We start from the raw sequence: 27,862 nt of genomic DNA, 5'->3' as shown, positions 1-27,862 counted from the left end.
ATTGGTAGTGCAAAAAAATCTGCACAGTGTGTACATGTAAAGAACTTTAAACAGATAACAAATGTAAACAAACTGTGGAATACAGAGAGAATTTTTTAAAAAGTGCACAAGAGTCCTTAATTGAGTTTGCTTTTGAGGAGTCTGATGGTGGAGGGGTGGCAGTTGTTCCTGAACCTCGTGGTGTGCGTCTTGTGTACCTGTGCTTCTTTCCTGATGGCAGCAGCGAGAACAGAGCATGTGCTGGGTGGTATGGATCCTTGATGATTGCTGCTGCTCTCTGACGGCAGTGTTCCCTGTAGATATTCTCTACAGTGGGAAGGGTTTTGCCTGTTTCGTCCTAGGCTGTGTCTGCTATCTTTTGGAGGGCTTTACGCTCAGGGGATTTGGGGTTCCCATACCAGACCATGATGCAGCCGGTCAGCACACTTTCCATTATACATCTGTAAAAATTTACCAAGGTTTCTGCTGTCATACCAAATCTCCGCAAACTCCTGAGGAAGTAGAGGTGCTGACATGCTTGTTTCACAATGTCATTAGTCTGTTGGATCCAGGAAAGATCGTCTGAGTTCTTAAATTTGCTCATCCTCTCCACTTCTTATTCCCCAATAATCACTGGATTTTATACCTCTAGTTTTCCCTTCCTGAAGTCAACAATCAGGACATGGTGACATTTAGTTGAAGATTGGCATTGGTGCACCATTCAGACAAGTTTTCTTTCTCCCTCCTGTATACACCCCACTGCCATTGTTGGCAAATTTGTAAATGGTGTTGTTGTCATACTGAGCCACACAGTCCTAGGTGTAAAAATGTTGCCAGATTTTAAAAAGTGACTGAAAAATGTTAAATGAGTTGTGATTTTATTCCTGGAGTGCAGAAGAATGAGGGGAAATTTGATAGAGGAATACAAAATTACAAATGGTATAAATAGAGAAAATACAAGTAGGCTTTTTCCACTAAGGTTAGATGATTATACTAACCAGAGGACATGGGTTAGAGTGAAAGGGGAAAAGTTTAAGGAGAACTTCACACAGAGAGTAGAGGGAGTATGGAATGAGATGCCAGCTGAATTGATAAATGCAGGCTGAATGTTGACATTTCAGAAGAATTTGGACATGTACATGGATAGAAGGGATATTGTCTGAGTGGGGATTGGTAGGAAAATAGTTTGGCACAGACTAGATGGGGTTAAAGGGCCTGTTTATATACACATTTTCCCTGGTTCTCGAGCAGCCATTCTCAGTAGGTGCCATAGTCTCATAAATTTTGAGCAGAATCCCAAAATCAAGTTGAGAATGGCTGTTTTGATACTGATAAACTGCAAGTCTGCAACAGAATGTATTTCTAAAATGTTTTGCTGTGATCAGCTCTTGAAATGGCAGTTGCTAAGTGCTTTTTTTTCCCCCAAATGGTCAGAATTATTTATTTGTTTTAAGATGAACATAGCTTTTAGTGATTTATACTGCAACGTTTCCTATTAAAAATACTGCTGAAGTCTTTGACTTAGCCAGCATCCTTCATCTTCATAACATGGACATGAAAGCATTGTATTTTCAAAAGGTTCTGTCTGGTTATGGGTTTTACAAATCTTAGTATCTTAGTGTGGAAGCAGCTCTATAAAACTCTGGTTAGACCACATTTGGAATATTGTATTAATTTCTGGTCTGCTCATTACAGGAAGGATGTAGAAGCTATGGAGAGGGTGCAGAGGAGATTTACCGGGATGTTCCCTGGATTGGAGAATGTGTCTTATGAGGCAGGGTTAACAGAGTTTGGGGTTTTCTCTTTGTAGCAAATAAGGATGAGAACAGACTTAATAAAGGTCTACCAGATTATGAGGGGCATTAATTGGGTGGACAACAGCACCTTTATCTCCAGGGCGAGAGTTGCAAGCATTGGAGGTTATCTGTACAAGGTGAGGAGGAAAGTTTAGGGGACTCATCAGGGGTAAGTTTTTTTTTTACATGGAGTGTGGTTGCGTGGAATACATTGACAGGGGTGGTGTTGGAGGCTCTTACAATAGGGAGATTTAAAATACTCTTAAACAGGCACATAGACGTAGGAAAAATAGAGGATTATTTATGGGTCTGAAGTAGGGAAGGTTTAGTTTGATGAGTAGGTTTATATAGGTTGGCACAACTTTGAGGGCCAAATGGCCTGTAATGTGCTGTCATGTTCTATGTTAAGCAATTACTTCAAGGTATATTTGAATGAAATATCAGAAAGATGGATGAAAGATGAATAGTTGGCAAACACAGTGTAGTAGAACCCATTTTCTTGATGGCCAGGAAGGACAGATTACAGATAAGATTTTTCCTTTTATCTTTTAGAACTTGAAGCTTATGCTGGTGCTATCAGTGCACTTCGTGCGCAAGGTGACCTCACAAAGGAAAAGAAGGATCTTCTTGGAGAATTGGCCAAAGTCCTCAGGTAAATGATAGCTTTTTTTTCCCCCATTAGATTTCTGTAAATTCTGTGTTCATGAGTTTTATACTTTTTATTTTGCTATTTAAATCCTTGGTCTTAATTGCAGTGAAAATCCATTCTTTCCTCTTGTTTGCCTCCCTTGGATTGTGTAAAATGATTGACTGATGACAAGCGATCACAAGCAGAAGACGCTTGAGAAAAATCCTGTTCATGCAGCAAATGTTTAGGATCCAAAATGTTAGTGGGCTGAGGCAAATTCTGTTGTCCTGTTGAAAAGGAAACTTGATGCCACTTAGACAATAAGATCTCAGAGCAGAATTCAGCTATTCACCTCATCGCATCTGCCCTGCCACTTGAAAGAAAACCATTGAACATCTATGGTATTGTCTTCCTAAGTCAGTTCATAAGTACAGTAAAAACCCCATTATCCGGTACTCAGTCAACCATAAATTCAAGCAACTGGCAAAGCACCACGAGGAAATAAATAAATAAAATTGGAATAAATAACGTTTTAAATACATGACCATGGTTCGAATTTAAAAAGATGTGCTGAGGGCCTGACTGGGGCACTGGTGTGGAGACAAGTCATGTTGTCAGTGCGAGGAAGGTGCGCCGAGGGCTTGACTGGGACACTGGTGTGGAGACGAGTCATGTTGTCAGTGCGAGGAAGGTGCGCCGAGGGCTTGACTGGGACACTGGTGTGGAGACGAGTCATGTTGTCAGTGCGAGGAAGGTGCGCCGAGGGCCTGACTGGGACACTGGTGTGGAGACGAGTCATGTTGTCAGTGCGAGGAAGGTGCGCCGAGGGCTTGACTGGGACACTGGTGTGGAGACGAGTCATGTTGTCAGTGCGAGGAAGGTGCGCCGAGGGCTTGACCAGGACACTGGTGTGGAGATTAGTCATGTTGTCAGTGTGAGGAAGGTGCGTCGAGGGCCTGACCTGGACACTGGCGTGGAGGTGAATCGGGTTGCACCGAGGGCCTGACCAGGACACTGGCGTGGAGGTGAATCGGGTTGCACCGAGGGCCTGATCAGGACACTGGCGTGGAGGTGAATCGGGTTGCACCGAGGGCCTGACCAGGACACTGGTGTGGAAGTGAGTCAGATTGCGCCGAGGGCCTGATCAGGACACTGGTGTGGAGGTGAGTCAGGTTGCACCGAGGGCCTGACCAGGACACTGGCGTGGAGGTGAGTCGGGTTGTGCTGAGCGCCTGACCAGGACACTGGTGTGGAGGTGAGTCAGGTTGCACCGAGGGCCTGACTGGGACATTGGTGTGGAGGTGAGTGGGGTTGCTGCACCGAGGGCCTGACCAGGACACTAACATGGAGGTGAGTCAGATTGTGCCAAGGATCTTACTGGAACACCAGGATGGAGATCTGGTTGATGCTTCTTACTGCTGGGGTGACTCTCCCAGAGTATCTCCTTACCCCTGCCTAGTAAGAGTGTATATCTTAATTAATATTAGGTATATTAGTAAGGCTTTATCTGTGAACTTGGGGGAGGGGGTTAGTTATGACAGCAGCACGGTTAGTGTAGTGGATAGCGCAACACTAGGGAACTTAAATTTTGTAAATTCTGGGAATAACTTGATTAAAGGGAATGTTACATAATTAAAGGCTACAGAAATTATTTAAAAAAAAATTAGTTTTTAAATGATCACTGTCTGATCATTTAAACTATTTATTCTTAATTCCGGTGTATTAGTTAGGGATTGTAAGAGTGAGCCTCAGTCAACTCGAAAATTCGCATTTTTCACATCCACAATCACCATAGGGTGCCAGATAATGGGGATTTTACTGTATTATTAAAAAGTTCAGAAGCTGGAGAAAGAATATGTTGAGTGATTTGTAGGAAGTGGAGATGGGAACAGTCTACTATTTCATGTCTCTAATTGGTATTTGCTAAGCCTTTTATATTAATAGGTGGGAATGGCTAGGGTTCAGATGGAAGTAAGAACAAGAAAGTAGGTTTAAAATTAAGGAATTGCTATATGAGGTACCAATGTTCTCAGGAAGGAAGGTATTAACTAATCCTTTTCTGAATTAAAAGGATAAAAGAAATTTCGGTGACTACGAATTTGCAAAGGATGAAAATGGAAACTTCTTAGGAGAGCACTGGAATAGTGAAAACAACCTAAATTTCACGACATGTTGATGATTTTTCTTCTCCATCATAGCATTTCAACAGAACGCCACCGTGCTGAAGTTCGAAGGGCAGTTAATGATGAAAGGCTGATGACCATTGCACATCAGTGAGTTTCTGTCAATCTCTATTTTCTCAAGATTTGTGCTTTTTTCTTTTGCTGGATAGCATTGTTCGATATTTTATTTTCACAGTGGGGGGGTCTTTGTGGAGTAATTTAACTTTGGCCACTCTGTTACATCAGCAACTTGTTTAAACTAAGATCTGCAAATTAAGATAATTTCAACGTGGAACATTGCAGTTAACTCCAACAGAAAAATCATCTTGTTCAGCCAGAAAATTCTGCAAACATGGAGATTGGTTGAATTGATTTCATTTACAGGAACTTCAAGGCCTTTACATCTCACTTGAGAATATTGGTGGGGCTTGAGAGGATTCTTTAGAACGTAGAACATAGAACACGATAGCACAGAACAGACCCTTTGGACCTCCATGTTGTGCTGACCCATATAGCCCCCTTTTTAAAAAAGTACTAAACCCACCCTATCCTGAAACCCTCTATTTTTCTTTCATCCATGTACCTGTCTAAGAGTTTCTTAAATGCCCCTAATGTTTCAGCCTCCACACCATCCCTGACAAGGCGTTCCAGGCCCCCACACCCTGTAATTTTAAAAAAAACTTGCACCTGATATCTCCCTTAAACTTCCCTCCCTTCACTTTGTACATATGTCCTCTAGTGTTTGGTATTTCTGCTCAGAGAAACAGATACTGATTGTCCACCCTATCTTCTCATAATCTTGTGGACCTCTATCAAGTCTCTTTTTGTCCTTCTGTACTCCAAAGAGAAAAGTCCCAGTTCTACAAACCTTGCCTCATAAAAATTTGTTTTCTAAACCAGATAAGATCCATGTAAATCTCCTCTACACCCTCTCTATAGCTTCCATATCCTTCCTATAATGGGGTGTCCAGAACTGAACACAATTCTCTAAAGGTGATCTCACCAATGATTTGTAGAGATGTAACATGACCTCTCTATTCTTGAACTCAATCCCCCTATTAATGAATCCCAGCATCCCATAGGCCTTCTTAACTATCCTATCGACCTGTGCAACGACCTTGAGGGATCTATGGATTTGAACCCCAAATTCCCTCTGTTCATCCACACTCTTGTAACCGACCATTAACCTCTGATTTGTCCTTCCAAAATGCATCACCTCATAATTATCCAGATTAAAATCCATCTGCCACTTCTCTGGCCAACTTTGCATCCTGTCTATATCATCTTGTAACCTTCAACAACCTTCAGCTCCATCCACAACTCCTCCAACCTTTGTGTCATCTGCAACCTTACTGACCCATCCTTTTGCCTCTTCATTCAGGTCATTTGTAAAAATCACAAAGAACAGGCATCCCAGAACTCCACACTCCACTAGTCACCAACCTCCTTTGATGGAGGGAGGGGGTTGAGGATATCATAATTTGCCATATTCTTGTATTTTCTATTTTTGTTCTCCAGAAAAGGCTTGTGAGAATTGTTTCATGTACAGGGATAAATTGTGATTCCACTATCATCAGGTTGCAATCTTTTTTAACCTCTTACCTTCATGGCATGGGGCACAGAAGTCTGTAATGTTTCTTTTCCGACATCTATCAGGCCCTCGGACCTTCCCATTTTACCCTATCCATAAACTTTTCTGAGATAACCAATTGACATGGTTAGCGAAGAGATTAGTGCCATGTTATTACAGTGCCAATGACTCAGGTTAGAACCCGGCACTGTCTGTAAGGATTTTGTACATTCTCCACTTGTCTGCATAGGTTTCCTCTGGGGGCTCTGGTTTCTTACTGCCCTTTAAAATGTACAGGGAGTCGTAGGTTAATAGGGGTATTTGGGTGGCATGGGCTTATGGGTTGGAAGGGCCTATTCCCAGGGTGTATGGCTACATTTTAAAAAAAAAAATGCATCTGTGCTATTTATTTCTTGCACTGTGGCAGTATTAATCTTTAGGTTAAAATTATATATATATATATATTTTTTTTAAAATTTTTATTTTTTAATTTTTTTAAAAAGACTGTGGCCAGACAGGGAAAGATAAAAATACTTGCACACAGAAACCATTTTCAGAGATGAAGTGTCTGCTGATTCATTGTTTAGTTGAAGCTGTATAAGCAAACATAAAAGTCAAAAGTGATTCTCCATTGAAACTAAAGACAATGGTGTTTACTCAGAGAAACACCTGTGTACACAAGAAAGCCACCTGTTAGCTGGGCAGACAGCCCAGAAGCATTTTCTCATAAACTTTTGAAAAAAGTTGGATTTTCAAACACAGTCAGAGAGTCTTCTGTATGATCTGGTTTTTTTAAACATAGAATTTGTTTTTTTTTCTTCATTCAAAATATTTTTCCCTACCTTCACGAGTGGCCATTCACACATGAACGACCAAAACTCCATTTGCTTGCATGAGTTTACACCGAATACCAGAAGTGCAGTAAGGGGTAGGACTTGAAAATACGTGCTATTTATTAGCCCATTGTTGCGGACTGCCTGCAGCTCAGTTTAGACTGCAGGCAGTCCGCAATAATGTCTTGGAGTGCCGCAGGTATAATTTCGGAATGGGAATTAGTCACTCGCATCTGTTCTGATCTTTTTGCACAGACTGCGTTCAGGAAATTTGGGAATAATTTCCCAGAATGCAGTGGCTGTTTAAAAAAAACAATGTATAAGCAACCAGGAGGCCATCTACCGTGGTTCATGCTTTTGGAGAAATGAAACCGAAGCCTGCAGTGTTGTAATGTCATGTGATTATGACAGCAGGAAGGCATCTTTAATATTGCACCAGTTTCATCTGAAATCAGAGATGCAGTAACCTTCAATAAGAGGGATACTGTTGTGCATTCTCCCTTTGACAGGGAAGAGACACAGAATCAATGTGGCTTTAGAAAAAGATGGCCACTCGATTGCTTCTTTTGGTCGAGTGAGAGCAGTGCCACTGTAATTATTTTTTAATGGTTACTTTATTTAACCTTTGCCTGGGTTTATGAAATCATCGTGTGAAACACAAGTTCTGAAACCTTCGTGCAAGAGAGGGGGATTTGTGGAAAAAGTAATTGATATGAAGAAATATTTCTCTGAAAGCAATCTACAAGAATTTGTGAGTTTGAGAACTTTCGAACAGCAATTTTAAAGACTGAGTTTCAACACAAAAGATTTCTGAGACTGAACTTCAAAATCATTTCGTGAGAATAATGCCTGAATTGTAATGGTTTTAGTGGGGTTTAGAGTTAAGTTAGATTTTATTATTAATAGTTATTAATAAAAATTATTGTCTTGGAGAATTTTAGTTGCTGCTGGATCTAGGTCATAATATAACCTGCAACTGTGAATATTTGGTGCCTCTGAACTTGTGTAATGACAAGCATTATCATCGAAGATCGTTCATCGGACACAGGGCAACCTTATTGCCCTTCTGACAAAGGATCTTAAACAAAATATTATGTCCTTTTCTGTTCCCACAGATGTTGCAGTATTTTCTGTTTGAATTTCAAACTCCATATCTCTTAATATCCTCAGTGTTTTGATAGTTGACCTTCTTTGTCTTGAATGTACATGTAGAGTGACCACCCATTGCCCTCTGGAGAATTCTGAATGTTTAGATACACATGAGAAACTACAGATGCTGGAAGCTGGAGCAAACCCAAACTGCCGAATGCTAGTGGTTCGGGTTGGAAACTTTAATCGGGATTTCCTTGATGAAGGGTTCCAACCCAAAACGTTGGCAGTCAACATTCTTCCAGCAGAATGGATTTTGTTCAGAAAGTTTAGACTCAGCTTATAGCCTTTTTCTTCATTGAAGTAAACAGTGTACATTTTTTTTACCGTGTAGATTCATTCCAGCATGAACAGTTCTGCTTTGTTTGTCTCCGATATTTGCTTTTGAAACGCACCTCTCTACGATAGGAAAATGTGTAAGACTACATTTGAGTGGTTTCCTATATTTCTAGTGCGCAGTTATCAAGAATTTGCTCTTAGGTTTGCTAATGAAGGATGGATGAGTAAAGAAAAGATTGACCAGAATGTTTCCATGATAAATCAATCTACTCGTGCAGTGAAATCTGATGATGGAAATTTCAGGTTTTAAAAGTTGCATAGTCATCTCTTTTTGCTCCAGTTTTCAATGTAGTCACGTTATTCTCTGCTGGATGAATTTTTTTTTGTTTTAAGTAATGTAAAGTTGACTAAAATTCTCCAGTTCAATGCAAACCATCAGAAGGCAGTGACCATAAATTTCTGAAGTGTCGGAATAAACACTTCAGAATGCTATAATAATTTGAAAGCCACTGTAAATCTCTGAAGGTGGAATTGGACAATTTGGCGAAAAAAGACTTTTGTAGCCCTTCAGATATTTTGGCGCCCACAGTTTGGTGCTGGCCCGGCAATCATCAGTTTGGCAGTATTTCAGAAACATTGCCGGGGAGGATTATATTATTTGTATAATGAGTGATTATTTAGTAAGTTGAACAATAATCCCAAAATGTTTCTGAAATGTCGGCCACCCTGTGAAAGTTCCCATACTGGAATGCTCTGTGCACTCGCCAGAGTGGGGGGGGGGGGATGTGTTTTGGAGGATGCCAAACTAGGGTGCCAGCAGGTAGCTAAATACTGTTTTATCCAGAGTTCAGAATGTTGAGCCTTAAGGGGTGTTGTGAATTTTACTGAAAAGAAAATGTAGGTTAGCTTTACAAATAATATTTTAAATTTTTTGGTGTTAAATTTAATGTTGGAAAAGAATCTTGGTAAGATATACTTGTTTAACTTTTGATGGAATGCAATCGATAACAATAATATTTATCATTCTCAACCTTTTTCTTTCCACTCACATACCACTTTAAGTATTCCTTATGCCATCAGTAAGGGATTGCTTAAGGTGGGATGTGGGTGGAAAGAATAAGTTTGAATACCACTGTTTTAATTGACCCTAATTGGCTCGTTATGTGCACGGCTTCAAAACTCCAAAGGAAACGGGCCAATGACAATTTTTCTCAAAATATTTCGGTAACAATTTGGTCAAGAACAGTGATTCTCAACCTTCATTTTCCACTCACATCCTACCTTAAGCAATCCCTTACTGATCACAGAGCACCGATGGCATAGGAATTACTTAAAGTGGAAAGAAAAAGGTTGAGAACCACTGAACTAGTGAAAGCAGAAAATCTCAAATTAAAAGGGAGGGAAGTAAATTAAATAATTGAACAAATTAAGAAATAATTTACTAGACTGATATAAGGTTCTGCTTACCTAGTTGAGCAGGAGTAATTTAAAGTTGCTTCTGATTAACAAAAACAGTAAGATATAATCCATTGTTGTACTTTGGACATAAACATTATGTATTCATCTGTGCCTGCAGCATGTCCGGGCCTAACAGCTCAGCGGAATGGTCTATTGAAGGTCGTCGGCTTGTTCCCCTTATGCCCAGGCTGGTTCCTCAAACAGCATTCACTGTAACAGCGAATGCAGTAGCTAACATGGCAGCTCTCCATAATGCAACTCTTCCATTACCAGCTGAAACTGGTAACAAAGAGGGTGAGTTTATCTTTTTGAGCCACAGCTGGTATGTAATTTCATGTAATTTGTTTTCAAGAAATAGTCTCCTTTCAGAAAGGGAAAGGTATCCTAGATGGTGCTGTGGATTGCTGAACAGCAAGTTCTGAAGAAATTGTAATCAAGCCTGGATCAGTGCAGTGACAGTATCTGTTCTCTTGTTAATAACTTTCTATTTTGCTTCAAGCTTTTTTTTGTCAGACTGCATGATTTGCTGTGCAGATAGTTTGGTCGTATAAATTCTGTCAGTTTAGGTTCTGTTTCCCTCAAATTTTACTTAAACTGTAGCAAATTGTCTCAAAAACATAATAAAATCAAAAGAAATGGGTAAAGGTTCCATTATTGTCATGTAATACTACATTTAGAATGTAGCGTGCATGAAATTCTTTTAACTTTGTCTACCAAGGAAGACAGAGAGTCACCACTTTGTCCAGTGAGAAACAAACTCACGACCCCTGGTTTATAAGACCAGTGCTCTAACCACTAAGCTATTGCAGCAGGAGAAGGCCACCCGGCCCATTCAATGAGATCATGGCTGATTGGATGATAGGCTCATCTCCACCTACCTGCCATTTTTCCTTCCAAGATGGATAACCTCAAATTTGCCAACATTGTACTGTATCTGCCAGACCCTTGCCCACTTAAACTTATCTATATCTCTTTTCAGACTCTCTGTATCCTCTGCACAATTTGCTTATCCACTCAATGTCATCTGTTCCATCATCCAGATCATTTATGTACATCTCGAACAGTTGTGGGCCCACCACTGACCCCTGAAGAACCCTGCTCATCACTGATTGCCAATCGCTTTCTATTGATTAACCAATCCTCTTGCCATGCTAATACATCACCCCAACTCCATGCATCCTTATCCTCTGTATAATTCCTTTATGCGGCACCTTATCAAAGCCTTCTGGAAATCCAAGGAATCCTCTGTATAATTCCTTTATGCGGCACCTTATCAAAGCCTTCTGGAAATCCAGGGAATCCTCTGTATAATTCCTTTATGCGGCACCTTATCAAAGCCTTCTGGAAATCCAGGGAATCCTCTGTATAATTCCTTTATGCGGCACCTTATCAAAGCCTTCTGGAAATCCAGGGAATCCTCTGTATAATTCCTTTATGCGGCACCTTATCAAAGCCTTCTGGAAATCCAGGGAATCCTCTGTATAATTCCTTTATGCGGCACCTTATCAAAGCCTTCTGGAAATCCAGGGAATCCTCTGTATAATTCCTTTATGCGGCACCTTATCAAAGCCTTCTGGAAATCCAGGGAATCCTCTGTATAATTCCTTTATGCGGCACCTTATCAAAGCCTTCTGGAAATCCAGGGAATCCTCTGTATAATTCCTTTATGCGGCACCTTATCAAAGCCTTCTGGAAATCCAGGGAATCCTCTGTATAATTCCTTTATGCGGCACCTTATCAAAGCCTTCTGGAAATCCAGGGAATCCTCTGTATAATTCCTTTATGCGGCACCTTATCAAAGCCTTCTGGAAATACAGGGAATCCTCTGTAGAATTCCTTTATGCGGCACCTTATCAAAGCCTTCTGGAAATACAGGGAATCCTCTGTATAATTCCTTTATGCGGCACCTTATCAAAGCCTTCTGGAAATACAGGGAATCCTCTGTATAATTCCTTTATGCGGCACCTTATCAAAGCCTTCTGGAAATACAGGGAATCCTCTGTATAATTCCTTTATGCGGCACCTTATCAAAGCCTTCTGGAAATCCAGGGAATCCTCTGTATAATTCCTTTATGCGGCACCTTATCAAAGCCTTCTGGAAATCCAGGGAATCCTCTGTATAATTCCTTTATGCGGCACCTCATCAAAGCCTTCTGGAAATACAGGGAATCCTCTGTATAATTCCTTTATGCGGCACCTCATCAAAGCCTTCTGGAAATACAGGGAATCCTCTGTATAATTCCTTTATGCGGCACCTTATCAAAGCCTTCTGGAAATACAGGGAATCCTCTGTATAATTCCTTTATGCGGCACCTTATCAAAGCCTTCTGGAAATCCAGGGAATCCTCTGTATAATTCCTTTATGCGGCACCTCATCAAAGCCTTCTGGAAATACAGGGAAACCTCTGTATAATTCCTTTATACGGCACCTTATCAAAGCCTTCTGGAAATACAGGGAATCCTCTGTATAATTCCTTTATGCGGCACCTTATCAAAGCCTTCTGGAAATCCAGGGAATCCTCTGTATAATTCCTTTATGCGGCACCTTATCAAAGCCTTCTGGAAATCCAGGGAATCCTCTGTATAATTCCTTTATGCGGCACCTCATCAAAGCCTTCTGGAAATACAGGGAATCCTCTGTATAATTCCTTTATGCGGCACCTCATCAAAGCCTTCTGGAAATACAGGGAATCCTTTGTATAATTCCTTTATGCGGCACCTTATCAAAGCCTTCTGGAAATACAGGGAATCCTCTGTATAATTCCTTTATGCGGCACCTTATCAAAGCCTTCTGGAAATCCAGGGAATCCTCTGTATATTTCCTTTATGTAGCACCTTATCAAAGCCTTATGGAAATCCAGGGAATCCGCTGTATAATTTCTTTATGCGGCACCTTATCAAAGCCTTCTGGAAATCCAGGGAAACAACCGCCACCTCCACCCTCCACTCTATCTACCACACTCATTATATCCTCAAAGAACTCCAGTAAGTTGTCAAACAAGACCTGTCTTTGCTGAATCCATGCTGCATCTGCCTAATGGATCAGATTTGCTTCAGATGCCTCATTATTCCTTTAGTTATAGCTTCAAGCATTTTCCCAACTACAGATGTTAAACTAACTGGCTAATAGTTTTCTGTCCGCTTTTTGCCTACATCCTTTTTTGAATAGTGGTTTGACATTTGCCATCTTCCAAATTATCACCTAAGCCTCGACTATAACTTCTGCCATTTCTTTCAGCATCCTGTGACGCATTCCATCAGGACCAGGGGATATCTCTACTTTTAGACCCTCAAGTTGGTTCTGAGTACAACCTCTTTGGTGATAGCTATTACATACATAGAATATTACAGCACAGAAACAGGCCCTTCTATTCTGTGTCAAACCTTTTTGTTTTGCCGAGTTCCACTGACCTGCACCTAGTCTATAGCCTTCCATACCTGTCTCATCCATGTACCTGTCCAAATTCCTCTTAAATGTAAAAATTAAGCCTGCATTCGCCACTTCAGATGGAAGCTCATTCCACACCCCACCACTCTATGTAAAGAAGTTCCCTTCATGTTCCCCCTAAACCTTTCCCCTTTCACTCTTAACCCATGTCCTTTGGTTTGTATCTCACCTACCCTCAGTGGAACAAGCCTATCTGCATTTACTCTGTCTCTCCCCCTCATAATTTAAATATCTTGATCAAATCTCCCCTCATTCTTCTATGCTCCAGGGAGCAAGTCCTAATCTGTTTAACCATTCCTTGTAACTCAATCCCTGATGTCTTGGCAACATCCTAGTAACTCTTTCTAATTTATTGATATATCTTTCCTGCAGTTAAGTGACCAAAACTGCATACAGTACTCCAAATTTAGCCTCACCAATGTCTTTTACATCAACTGTATAAAAACAATATTCAGCTACCTGCCAGCTCCCTAGTTTGGCATCCTCCAAAACACATCCCCCCCCACTCTGGCAAGTGCGCAGAGCATTCCAGTATGGGGACTTTCACAGGGTGGCTGACATTTCAGAAACATTTTGGGATTATTGTTCAACTTACTAAATAATCATTTATTATTACAAATAATATAATCCTCCCCGGCAATGTTTCTGAAATGCTGCCAAACTGATGATTGCCGGGCCAGCACCAAACTGTGTGCGCCAAAATATCATGTTCAATTCTGAACTTTGGGTACCCATTTTATACTGCACTTTAAATAGCTGCTTAAGTTAAGATGTAATTTATGATCTGTATAGCACATTGGTCAATGTGAGTTGTTTTAAATGTGCTATATAAATAAACTAAACTTTTAGCCTTCCTGATTTCTTTCTTGAGGTTTTATTGGCATTTTTTTTCACCTAAAGTATCTCATTTGTTCCATGTTGCCTACACTTGTTATACACCTCTCTCTTCTTCTGAACTGGATCCCCAATATCCATCAAAAAACAAGCTTCTCTATGCCTGCTAACCTTGCCTTTGATCCTGACAGGAACATACAAATTCTATACTCTCAAAATTTCCCTTTTGACGGTCCTCTACTTAACTCGCACATCCTTGCCTGTAAACAATTTATCCCAGTCTATGTATTTCCTCAAAATAGATCCTTCTCCAATTTAGAATCTCAACCAGAGTCCCAGACCCATCCTTTTCTATAACTAATCCTGGCTTTCATCCTAGTACCTAACTCCCTGAATTCTCCTTGCAGGACCTCCTCAACCTTCCGACCCACATCATTTGTCCCTACATGGACCACAACATCTGGCTGCTTACCTTCCTTCCTAGAATGTGCATTCTTAACATCTGTCTTCAGCATGTTCCACGTTTCTTCCACTGTGAATACAGACACAAAACAGTTATTCAAAGCCTCAGCCATTTTCTCATTATCCAATATCAATCCTCCTCATCTTCCAAGGGGCCATCCTTCACTTTAGCCACCCTTTTACGCTTTATATAATTATAAAAACTTTTACTGAACATTATATTTTATACTCATTTTTTCATAGTCTTCTTCATTGGGTCTTTGTTGCTTCTTAAAGTTTTACCAATCTTCTAGTTTACCACAGCTCTTGGTGACTTTGTACTGTTAGGTCTGCTTTGTTCATGAATGAGTGAGACAAACACCAGACTGAGTCGAAATCAGGGTTCTTTGTTCTTTATTACCGGATTGTAACACTTGCGACTAACAATGTTAGTCGGAGAATGCATTCTGCCGTTATCAGCAAAATGGTGATTTTTTTATACCCTTGGATACATGCTTAGAACATCATCATATCATTACTTGTCCAATGACTAAAACTGTTGCTATCCTTTCCCTGCTAGCTTCCTGCCTCTCAATCCATCAATGTCTCTCTTATCTTGTAAGTACAAGGATGCATTCACATCTTGTTACAGCCCTGTACAGGGTAACTCCTTACACATTCCCATCTCATGATGTTTTACCTTACAGTACACATAAGCTTTTAGTTGGACGCCTTCCTTGATTTCCTTAGTTATGCAAGGCTGGCTGCTCCCACCCTTGCTCTCCTTGGTTTTAACTGAAATGGACTGGAATGGGCGCCCATCTACATTGATGAAAGACTCAAGCCAGAAACGTTGGTTATGTACACTGTTGACCTATTGAGTTTATCCAGCTTTGTGATTTTACTTTCATTCTCCACTGCTCTGGTCTGCATTCATTGTGGACAATTTTGCTGGAAAAAGCATGTGTGGAGTGACAATCAGTTCAGTGAGTTGTCAGAAAATTGCTGGTGCTTCTTGATAGGTTGTGAAGGCAGGCCTCAAGTTCTGCTGTCATTCAAAGCTACCAAGTTTGTTTTTCAGTTCTTCTGGATGCCTTTGACATTTAAAAGAAGTTTAACCATTCTGTCCTCCCAGAATCACAGTGCGGCATTTGCGCAAACAGGAACTACTGACATGGTCTTTACCCTCAGACAGCTCCAAGAAAAGTGCAGAGAACAAAACAAAGGACTCTACATCACCTTTGTTGACCTCACCAAAGCCTTCGACACCGTGAGCAGGAAAGGGATTTGGCAAATATTAGAGCGCCTCGGATGCCCACCCCCCCCCCCTCAACAATGAAGACGCTGTTTACATCCGGTACCGCACGGATGTCAGTCTCTTCAATCTGAGGCGCCTGAAAGCTCACACCTAGACACAAGAGAAACTTGTCCGTGAACTACTCTTTGCAGACGATGCTGCTTTAGTTGCCCATTCAGAGCCAGCTCTCCAGTGCATGACGTCCTGTTTTGCGGAAACTGCCAAAATGTTTGGCCTGGAAGTCAGCCTGAAGAAAACTGAGGTCCTCCATCAGCCAGCTCTCCACCATGACTACCAGCCCCCCCCACATCTCCATCAGGCACACAGAACTCAAAACAGTCAACCAGTTTACCTAGCTCGGCTGCACCATTTCATCGGATGCAAGGATCGACAAAGAGATAGACAACAGACTCGCCAAGGCAAATAGTGCCTTTGGAAGACTACACAAAAGAGTCTGGAAAAACAACCACCTGAAAAACCTCACAAAGATTAATTAGCGTATACAGAGCAGTTGTCATACCCACACTCCTGTTCGTCTCTGAATCATGGGTTTTCTACCGGCATCACCTACGGCTCCTAGAACGCTTCCACCAGCGCTGTCTCCGCTTCATCCTCAACATTCATTGGAGTGACATCATCACCAACATCGAAGTACTCGAGCTGGCAGAGTCCGCAAGCATCGGATCCACGCTGCTAAAGACCCAACTGCGCTGAGTGGGTCACGTCTCCAGAATGGAGGACCATCGCCTTCCCAAGATCGTGTTATATGGCGAGCTCTCCACTGGCCACCGAGACAGAGGTGCACCAAAGAAGAGATACAAGGACTGCTTAAAGAAATCTCTTGGTGCCTGCCCCATTGACCACAGCCAGTGGGCTGATATCGCCTCCAACCATGCATCTTGGCGCCTCACAGTTCGGCGGCCAGCAATCTCCTTTGAAGAAGACCGCAGAGCCCACCTCACTGACAAAAGACAAAGGAGGAAAAACCCAACACCCAACCCCAACCAACCAATTTTCCCTTGCAACCGCTGCAACCGTGCCTGCTTGTCCCGCATCGGACTTGACAGTCACTAACGAGCCTGCAGCTGACGTGGACATTACCCCTCCATAAATCTTCGTCCGCGAAGCCAAACCAAAGAAGAAAGAAAAGAAGTTTAAAAACTTTCAAAGATGAAATAATTTAAAATGTTCTAATACTAAGATCTTATAATAAAGAGAAAAGTACCATAAATCTTCATCCGCGAAGCCAAGCCAAAGAAGAAAAGATAATAAAGAGAAAAGTACCTTAAATAAGCAGGAATAGTACATGAAAGCAGACATTAAGAAAATACTCTCTCCTTTCCTGAAATAATTGCTGCTCTTTCAAATGGGTCAACATGCTGGTGACTGAGGCAGATTCTCCAGCATATCTTTTAGGCATTCCTTCATTGGACTCCATGACCTTTGATTGGGCATATTCCCCCATTCAAGCAGAAACCCCACATCTTGCAGGCATGGAGAAAAACTTGTCAGTTGCAGCAAAATTTGGACAAAGTTGTACAGGTACACAATCCTTTATTTGGACATCTAAAATCCGGAAAGCTCCAAAATCCGGCAAGTGGGAAGAGAGATGTCAGGCGGGTGGGGGGGGGGCGGGGGTTAGACTGGCAGCGTGAGTCAGGCGGGTGAAGGGGAGAGACCGGCAGCACGAGTCAGGCGGGCGAAGCGGGGGGGGGGGGGGATGAATGGCAACGCGAGGCGGGCAAGGGGGGAGGGTGGAGAGACGGTAGCGTGACTGGAAGGGGGTGGGGTGGATACGGTAGCAGAATTTGGGTGGGTTTAAATCTGGCTTTCTGAAATCTGGAAAAATCTGACATTCAGAACATACCGCACCCCCAAGGGTTCCGGATAAAGGATTGTGTACCTGTAATAGAAAGTGTACGACATTACTGTTATTTCTGATGATGAAAATCTTACAGTGTAATTGGGCTTAAAAGGTCAAACATCGCACTTTGAATTTCTTCAGCATGATGTACGGTTGTAGCCGTGTTATCAGTTACAATACAGGCATTTGGCCACATGGTGGCACTTAATGAACACATTTGCAAACTCCTTGGAATTAACAGTTTTGATTTTCTTTAGAACATAACAGCACAGTACAGGCCCTTTGGCCTATGATGTTGTGCCAACCTATATAAACCAATTCAACAATCGAATTCTTCCCCACCTCTCACCAATCACCTATTATTTTTCTTGCATCCATGTGCCTTCTAGGAATCTTTAAAATGTCCCTATTGTACTAGCTTCCACCACCGCCCTTGGCATTTTTGATATGTCTAAACTTTTATTTAAAATGAAACATGTTTTGCTTTGTTTCCTTCTAGTGATTGTTTGTTATTCATACACTACTACCACTCCCACACCAGCTTCAACAACGATACCCAGTGGGAGTGTAGCAACGGTTAAATCTCCTAGGCCTGCTAGTCCTGCTTCCAATGTTGTTGTGTTGCCAAGCGGAAGTACAGTGTATGTAAAAAGTGAGTGCCATTTGTCTTATTTTGGATGTGGAGCATGTTCTTATGCTCATTTTGGAGCATGGCAATTGCTTGTTGTAAATATCTAAAATTAGATATTCTATTCTTCAGAGTATAATTTCATAGCAGAAACTTTTATCCATTTATCTGCTGTCCAGTATTCTTTGATCAATAAGTGCTGGAAAAGAACCTTTCTCCAGAACTGGGATACATTTCCAGTGTGAAAGACCATTGATCAGAAATTTCAATTTTGTTTCTCACCCCACAGATGCTTCCTGACCTCTTGTGCATTTGCACAAGGTCTGATGGAACCCTCTGCACTTTAAAGCTTTGCAATCTTTATAGTCATTTAGGTAAAATGTTTCTTTGAGAGCTGCATTTCAAAGGATTGTGTGCCATTCTGGTCACCAATCTCCAGGAAGTTAGCATTAAAGAGATAATAGGTAGATGAACCTATTCGCCATGTATGCATGAAATAGATAGGAAGGATCTCGAGGGAAAACACAGATGCTGGAGGAACTCAGTCAGTCTCGCAGCACCCATAGGAGGTAAAGATGTATTACCGATGTTTGGGCCTGAGCCCTTCCTGGCCCAAAACCTCCTAATGTCGCTGCAAGACTGGCTGAGTCCCTCCAGGCATCCCTGTGTTTTGACCACAATCACTGCATCTGCAGACATTCCTGATTCACTCCAGGATCAAGAGGGATGCGGGCTAAATACAGGCAAACGCGACAGGCTTCATGTTTGCCAACAAGGAGGCGAGCCGTATGGTTCCATAAAATGACAGTTTCGCATTTCCCCATTAACTGATCTTTGGCCCTTTCATAATATATTTGCATGGTTTTGTAGCCTCCTTTTGCCCTCTTTAGTCCCACTTCCATTACTATCTAAGCCGAAGTTTTATTTACTGCAAAATCCTTAATGTAGCACTTGATCAAGTGGCTTTCAAAAATCAAGATAGATCTACCTTTTCCTTGGTATTCACACCATGTGTTACTGCTTCAGTGAACTCTAATAAATTTGTTGCATGGAAATTTTTTTCCTCTTTTATAAATATATATTGTGATTATCTGTTGCTATAGAATATTTCTAAATTACCTCCCACAACGTAAAACAGTACAGTGCAACAACAGGGCCTTTGTCCCACATATCTGCACAGAACATAATTATTGCTAAAACTTTGCTGCTTCCACATGACACTTAGCCATCTATTCTCTGCATATTCAGGGGAAACATTCACAGATGTGAATGTACATAGCACCGTTCTCATTCATGATGACATAGTCATTGACAGGTAAAACATGGCAACTGACCCTTCATCCCACTGAATCCACACCAGTCATTAAGCTCCCACTACTACACTACTCCTACCTTACCCATTTTATTCTCCTTATATTCCCATTAACCGCCCCTAGATTCTACCACTTGGCTGCATACTCGGGGTAATTTACAGTGGCCAATTAACCTACCAGGCTGCACATTTTTGGAAACATTGCAGATGTCAGATCCGGGACTCTGGCTCCAATTCAAGATGTCAACAATTCTTTTTCTCCCATTAATGCTGGTCAGCCCACCTGAGTTCCTGCATAATTTTGGGATGTGGGAGTAAACAGGAGCACCAGATATAGTCCGGTAAAACTCCCGGTATCCGGCATTATGGGGATCAGTAGATGGCAGATAAGTGAATTTGCCAGTTGCGTGAGATTGTACCACTAGGGTGTGCCAATGTTAAACTTTTGTATTTTTTAACCTATTTATTTTCTGCAATTTTTTTACCCAGTTGCTTGAGTTCTGGATGACGGAAATTTTACTGTAATCATTTTTTAATGTAGTGGTAATGCCAGTATTTGATGCCAGGAATACACTCCTGGGATGTGTGGGTAGGGGTAGTACTGGCATTTAAGATATTTCCATCTGAATATGCAGGGAATGGAGGGATATGGATCATGTGCAGGCAGATTGGTTTGGTTTAATTCGGCATCATGGTTGGCACAGACATAGTGGACCAGACTCTCTGTCCCTGTGCTGTATTGTTCTATGTAATACTCAATCAGTACTGTTCTGAAGGATGCATGTGCTCAGGGAAATGGAGAATTCTGAATTTAGCACAGCTTTTGCAACTGAAGTGCAAGAACATGATAATACAATGATCTAAAATTGCTTATTGTACATGTCAAATTCTTGTGGTATGAGCCATGCAAGTTGAGCAATGCTGGCTCACAGATTTTTTGCTTTGGGGATAGTGTGGTGTATAAATGGGCAGGTTGAACAATTTTCATGCCTTCGTGGTTAGAAGACGAGTGAAACTGCACCCATTCGGCCCAAGAATAACTGAAATTGATCTGGCCGTTTCAGCAGTATTGGGAATAGGAGCTCTAATATCTTTCTGTTTCACTATGTTTTTTCACACTGCTCATTAATGTTGGGGCTTACCATTTTTTAAAAATGTACAGGTGTTAGCTGCGCTGACGAAGATGACAAGCCCCGTAAACGCAGGCGCACAAATTCATCAAGTTGTTGCCCGGTGGTGCTTAAAGAGGTTCCCAAGTCAGCCACACCAGTCGCCAAGTCGATTGCAGTTCCCGTTGGAAGTAGCCCAAAAGTGAGCAACATTATGCAAAGTATTGCAAATTCCATCCCCTCACACATGTCACCGGTGAAAATTACTTTTACAAAGCCCACAACCCAAACAACAAACACAACTACTCAGAAGGTAAGTGAGATGCTACAGATTACACAATACTACTGGGCAAGTCACACAATATTTTTTATGTTGTAGCAAAGATAAAGATGCACGTAACCATTCTTATGGGCCTGAGCCTTTCGTTCAGTTATGAACCAAATACAGGAAGGCATCTGAATAAAATGGTGAGGGAGGGGCAGGGAAGGAGCATAGCCCCACAGGTGGGTGGTAGGGCAGAGGAGAAAAAAGCTGAGACATGATAGGGAGGCATTTGCTCTCACTATCCTCCAAAAGGTAGTGGACACAGCCCAGGGAAACTCCCCACTATTGAGAACATCGACGTGAAATGCTGCTGTCAGAGAGGGGAGCCTATGATATTGCAGTGGATCCAGATCTTTGCTTAGGTACATGTTGATTATTAAAATCTTTCCCTGTAACTCAGCTCCTCAAGTCCTGGCAACATCCTGTAAATCTTCTCTGGATTCTTTTAATATTATTGATATCTTTCCTGTCGTCAGGTTAGTGCAGTGCTTTTCAAACTTTTTCTTTCCATTCACAAATGATTATTCTGATAATCCCAAATCAGTCCCTGTCTATCCAAATAGTTGTATATCCAATCACAAACGACCTTAATCCCTAGGCCATAGCTGCTCTGTGATTAGTAAGGGTTACTTAAAGTGGGATGTGAGTGGAAAGAAAAAGTTGGAAAACCATTGTTTTAATCGTACCTAATTGACTCGTTATGTGCACGGTTTCATAACTCCAAAGGAAATGGGCCAGTAACCAATTTTCTCAAGCAAGATATTTCAGTAACAATTGGGTCTCGAGCAGGGGTTCCCACCTTCCCTTCCCACTCACATCCCACCTTAAGTAATCCCTTACGAATCACATAACACCTGTGGCATAGGGATCACTTAAGGCAATATCACAAGGTGGTATATGAGTGGAAAGGAAAAGTTTGAAAACCACTGGGTTAGTGTAATGCAAGTACAGCACCAAAGCCCCAGGTTAGAATCTAGTGCTCTCTGTAAGGAGTTTGTATGTTCTTCTTGTATCTGCATGGGTTTTCTCCGGGTGCTCTGGTTTCCTTCCACCTTTAAAAATGCACAGGGGGTGGAGGTTAATTGGGGTATTTGGGCGTCATTGGATCATGGGGCCAGAAGGGCCCATTACCATGTTGTATATCTAAATTTAATAAAAACTGCGCAGAATATTCCAAATTTGGCCTTGACAATGTTTATACAAGTTCGCTCCCAATTCCTGTACTTGATCCTTAGGTTATAAACAGAGCTTTTGGCACATTGGCCTTCATAAATCTGTCTATTGTGATGCCATTTTCATCCAAGTAAAATATCTGTAATCACATCATCTATTCTACCACACTCTCAGTGCCTTACTCTGGTTTGTCCTCCCAAAGTGTAACTCCTCAAACTTGTCTGCATTAAATTCCATCTTCTATTTTGCAGCCCATTTTTACAGCCAATCCGGATCCTGCTTCAAGCTTTAAAATCCTTCTGCGCTGTCCACAGCACCTCAAATCTAGTGACACCTGCAAATTTGCAAATCCAATTTACCACGTCATCATCGAGATCATTCATATAGATGATGAACAACAATGAACCCAGCACTGGTCCCTGAGTCACACCACTAGTTACAAGATTCCAGTCATTTGAGGCAATCATCTACCACTCTGGATTTCTGCACAAATTAAATGTCTAATACAATTTATTACCTCATCCTGAGAACCATCCTTCTTAACTGTCATTCTGTGCGGGACCTTATTGAAGGCCATATAGACAACATCCACTGTCTTTCCTTTGTCAACTCTCCTGGTAACCTTGAAAAAGTAGAAGATTGTTTAGACATGATTATATTGATGATATAACCAGATACAGAACTAGTCCATGCCAGAACAAATCCACACCCTCCTAGTCCCACTGAGCAGCACCTGGTCCATACCCCTCCAAGCCTCTCCCCTCCATGTAATTAAACATTCTTTCCTTAATATAACCATATACAGCACAGAACAGGCCAGTTTGGCCCTACTAGTCCATGCCGGAACAAATCCCCACCCTCCTAGTCCCACTAACCAGCACCTGGTCCATGCCCCTCCAATCCTCTCCCCTCCATGTAATTATCCAGTCTTTCCTTAAGTGTAAATAACGTTCCTGCTTCAACCACCTCTGCCGGAAGCTTATTCCACATCCCAACCACCCTTTGTGTGTTGTGAAGAAATTTCCCCTCATGTTCCCCTTATAATTTTCCCCCTTCAATCTCAAACCATGGCCTCTGGTTTGAATATCCCCCACTCTTAATTGAAAAATCCTATCCATGTTGACTCTCTTTGTCCCTTTTAAATCTTGAACACCTCCATCAAATCCCCCCTCAATCTTCTACACTCCAGAGAAAAAAGCCCCAAGCTGCTCAACCTTTCTCTGTAACTCAAACCCTGACATCCTGTCAACATTCTTGTGAACCTTCTCTGCACTCTCTCTATTTTGTTTATATCCTTCCTATAATTTGGTGACCAAAACTGCACACAGTATTCCAAACTTGGCCTCACCAATGCCTTGAACAATTTCATCATAACCTCCCAACTCTTGAATTCAATACTCCGATTTATGAAGGCCAACATTCCAAATGCCTTCTTCACCACACCATCTACCTGAGTATCAACTTTGAGGGTTCTGTTTACCATCACTCCTAAATCCCTTTGTTGCTCTACACTCCTCAATTGTCTACCATTTAATGCATATGACCTATTTAGATTTGCCTTTCCAAAATGCAACACTTCATACTTATCCGTATTAAATTCCATCAGCCATTTCTCAGCCCACTCCTCTAGCTTTCCTATATCTCTTTTTAAGCTACGGAAATCTTCCTCACTGTCCACAATACCACCAATCTTTGTATCATCTGCAAACGTACTTAGCCAATTCATCACCCCTTCTTCTAGATCGTTAATATATATAAACAAACAATAGTGGACCCAGGACCGATCCGTGAGGAACTCCACTGGTCACCAGCCTCCAATTGGACAAACAATTTTCTACCACTGCTCTCTGACACCTCCCATCCAACCATGGCTGAATCCATTTCACTACTTCCTTATTTATACCTAATGCCTCCACCTTTTTTCCTAACCTCCTGTGGGGAACTTTGTCAAAAGCTTTACTAAAGTCTAAATAGACATCCACAGCCTTCCCTTCATCAATCTTTTTCGTAACCCCCTCGAAAAACTCAATCAGGTTTGTCAAGCATGATCTACCCCTGACAAAACCATGCTGACTACTCCCTATCAATCCCTGTACCTCCAAATATTTGTAAATGCCATCCCTCAGAACACTTTCCATCAACTTGCCCACCACAGACGTCAGACTCACGGGCCTATAATTTCCAGGCTTACATTTGGACCCTTTCTTAAACAGCGGAAAAACATGCGCCACCCTCCAATCCTCTGGCACTACCCCCGTGGGCAGTGACATCCTAAATATCTCTGTTAATGTTAATCCCAAATCAGACCCAGTCTATCCAAATAGTTGTCTATCCAACAGCTTTCTCATCATTGACATTTTACTGGACTATAATTCCCTGGCTATTTTTGGATTCTTTGTAAAAACAAAAGAACAATAGCTTTCCTCCATCCTCTAGCACCTCACCAGCGATGAAGGATGTTTTAAGTACCTCTGTTTGGGCCCCTGAAATTTCTGCTCTAGCCTCAAGGTCTGAATATATTGTCAGGCCCTGGTGATTTGTACACCATTGTTTGCCTCAAGACTGCAAGCACCTCCTTCTCTAATTAGTTTAGGGTCCATGAGCTCACTGCTGTTTTGCTTCAAAGTACAGATGCAAAAATATTTCCTTATTGTTATGTAATAAAAACAGATCTAATATTACACAAAATTGACTTTCATCTGCCATAAGGCAGACAAAGTTCGGCATCAGGAGAAATTGTCCTGCGCCCCTTGCAGTCAGAGAACGAGAGCCCTCCCTGAGTGTCCATGGAATTGCCTCCACTGCTTCCACAGCGTCTGCAGCCGCACAGACTAATACAAACCATTGGCCAACCTATCAAATCCCAGTTCTGATACCGGGCACCCCTTAGTTTTGAGCCAGTCTCCAATGGTCCGCAGTATGGTGCGAGTTGCCAGCAGTTTGCTGCCGGCATGGGATCTCTGCCTGTATGCTTTTCAACCGCAGAGCCCCTCACTGGTCTGCCACCGTGGTCACCATCCCATAGGGTCATCTCTGTTTCTCCCTCTCAAACTGCGAGTGTTGGGGGTGGGGAGGGGGGGGGAAGAAGGGGTGTTATTCTCCCCATTTGCTAGTGCCCTGCCTTGGGCCCAGGCCCACAGTGGCACCATTTTAAAATTAACCACATTCGGCTCCTTTTATAGATAATTTAAAGTCTATACGGAGCCGTTGGTATTCGGACTTGGTAGAAGAGCTTTGTGGATGAGCGTTGTCTCTACTCCCCGCTCTCTGGGGTCCTCACCAATGGCAGCTCTGCTGTTGTAGCAACTCCAGCAGCACTGGCATTTTTAGATAAGACATCCCTTTTTCTTGATCCATGTGTATATGAGCACTCTAGACTTTTGTCCCTTGCTATCAATTTGTTTTTAATAAATCTATAGAAACCTCTGGGATATTCCTTCATCTTGTCTGCCATAGGAACCTTGTGCTTCTGATTTCCTCTTGTGTTTTTTGCATTTTTTTATACTCAAGATCTTGCTGCCTATTACATGATGTGCACACATCCTCCTGCTTCTTAACCAAGGCCTCAATATTTCTCGAAAATGAAGGTTCCCTGAACCTGTTGGTCTTATCCTTCATTCCAACTGGGATATACAAACTCTGCTCTCAAAATGTCACCTTTAAAGGTCTCCACTGACCAAGTGCATCTTTGCCAGCAAACAACCTGTCCCAATCCAATCCATGCATGCCAGATCCTTGTTGATACCATCCAAATTGGCCTTTCTCCAATTAGAATCTTTTATTAAAAAAATATATATTTTGTTTTTGGTTTTCAAACAAGTATCAAATGTACATCTTTTACTACTTACACGTAAAATAAGTTTTTCTTTAAAAAAAACAAATTTTTCATAAATATCTTATTAATATAATACCAAATGCTATTTAAACATATTAACTTAATCAAACTTGAGTTAAATGAAACAAAATTTTCAAACAATAAACATTCTAGCCCCCCTACAACCCCTTTCCCTTTAAACCAAAAAATAGACTAATATGTCTTTCCGTCCTCTGTCGGAGCTTACAATCTGCATTCTATTAAAAAATGTATATATAAAATCAAGGGAAGACCATGAGTTTGCACCAACATAATTCAAGTATGGTTGCCAGATCTTGAGGAATGTATCATGTTTCTTATGTGATCTTTTCCATAGGTATAGAACTGTCAGTTTCTGATATCCATCATGCCAGAACAATCGGTGTATCTGACTTCCATGTAACTGTTACTCATTTCTTGGCTATTGCCAACGCAATCTTAATAAAAGATATTTGAAACTCTGTGAGGTTATTACTAATATCTATAAAATTTTCCAGTAAATAATAGTTCCGGTTACCTGGAAAGTTAACTTCGGTAATACTTAAGACTTCTGATATTTCTTCCCAGAATGAATTAACTTTTGTACATGACCAGACAGAGTGGAGAAATGTTCCTTCCTCTATTTCACATCAAAATCATCTATCTGATATTTCTGATTTTGTGGGGTCAAATATAATTGATGCACAAAGTTATTATTGCACCATCTTTGCTCCACTCAGACCAAGATTGTTCTGCTATATTTCCTTTCAGATCTGCTTCCCATCTTTCTCTTGATCTATGTAATCCAGGTGCTTTTCCTTCCATTTGTAGGATATAATAAATTTGGGTATATTACCCATCCATAATCTGTGTTCCAATTCACTTACTCCCAGAGGAGTCATGTCATTTCCCCAAATTTCTCTTAGAAAAGTCCTTAATTGCAGATAACAAAATAAAGTACCATTTGGAATTTCATAGGTTTGTTTCATTTTTTCCAATAACATTAAGATACCATCTTTGTAGCAGTCCACGATATGGCCAATCCCCTTTTGTAGCCATATATTTAGAATCCTATTTCCCATTATCATAGCATCAGGTTATTACATAATGGCAATCTTAATGAAATTCTAGTTTTACTTCCAATATTGTTAATATCTTGCCAAATTTTTACCATATGAATCAATATAAGGTTTGAAGCTGGGATCCGGGCTGAAAAACTCCCCGGGCAATGAGAGAGGTGTACCGTACACCAGCTGAAGGTCCTGAAGGTCCTCCTTAGGTGCTGTTCTGATGCCGAGGAGGACCCAGGGCAGTTCGTCCGCCCAACCGGGGCCTGTGAGGCAAGCCGTGAGAGTCAATTTCAGGTGGCGTTGGAATCTCTCCACCAGACCGTTTGCCTGTGGGTGATAGGCTGTGGTGTGGTGGAATTTAACCCCCCCCAGAAGGCTCGCCAGTTGCAACCAGAGAGCGGAGGTGAATTGGGTGCCTCTGTCGTTCGTGATATGTGCCGGGACTCCGAATCTGGCTATCCAATGGCAGACTAAAGTCCTGGCGCATGTCTCTGCAGAGGCCTCTCTGATGAAAATAGCTTCTGGCCGAGGTAGCATGCCTCCCTGGACACTGGCAGGGGGCCTACGATATCAACGTGGATGTGCTGGAACCTCCGCACTGCCAGGTCAAACTGCTGGATCGGGGCCTGTGTATGCCGCTGGACCTTGGAGGCCTGGCTCGGTGCAGCTCCTTGC

General features: G+C 41.7%; 1 protein-coding gene across 10 annotated transcripts in view; it reads left to right on the top strand.

The window, feature by feature from the left end:
* Positions 1-27,862, top strand: part of emsy (EMSY transcriptional repressor, BRCA2 interacting) — a 101,349-nt gene that overhangs the window by 14,045 nt on the left and 59,442 nt on the right. For 7 of the 10 annotated variants that reach the window (XM_069892115.1, XM_069892113.1, XM_069892110.1 and 4 more), the window contains exons 3-7: positions 2,328-2,427; positions 4,602-4,676; positions 9,973-10,148; positions 18,238-18,390; positions 20,841-21,100. In XM_069892115.1, coding sequence (XP_069748216.1) covers positions 2,328-2,427; positions 4,602-4,676; positions 9,973-10,148; positions 18,238-18,390; positions 20,841-21,100 — 764 coding nt within the window. The remainder of the gene's footprint in view (positions 1-2,327; positions 2,428-4,601; positions 4,677-9,972; positions 10,149-18,237; positions 18,391-20,840; positions 21,101-27,862) is intronic. The other 3 variants (XM_069892116.1, XM_069892114.1, XM_069892111.1) reach the window with 2 other exon arrangements.

The sequence above is a fragment of the Narcine bancroftii genome, chromosome 7 (genome assembly GCF_036971445.1).
Source record: "Narcine bancroftii isolate sNarBan1 chromosome 7, sNarBan1.hap1, whole genome shotgun sequence".
NCBI classification, from domain to species: domain Eukaryota; kingdom Metazoa; phylum Chordata; class Chondrichthyes; order Torpediniformes; family Narcinidae; genus Narcine; species Narcine bancroftii.
This window is presented reverse-complemented; position numbering and strand designations above follow the sequence as displayed.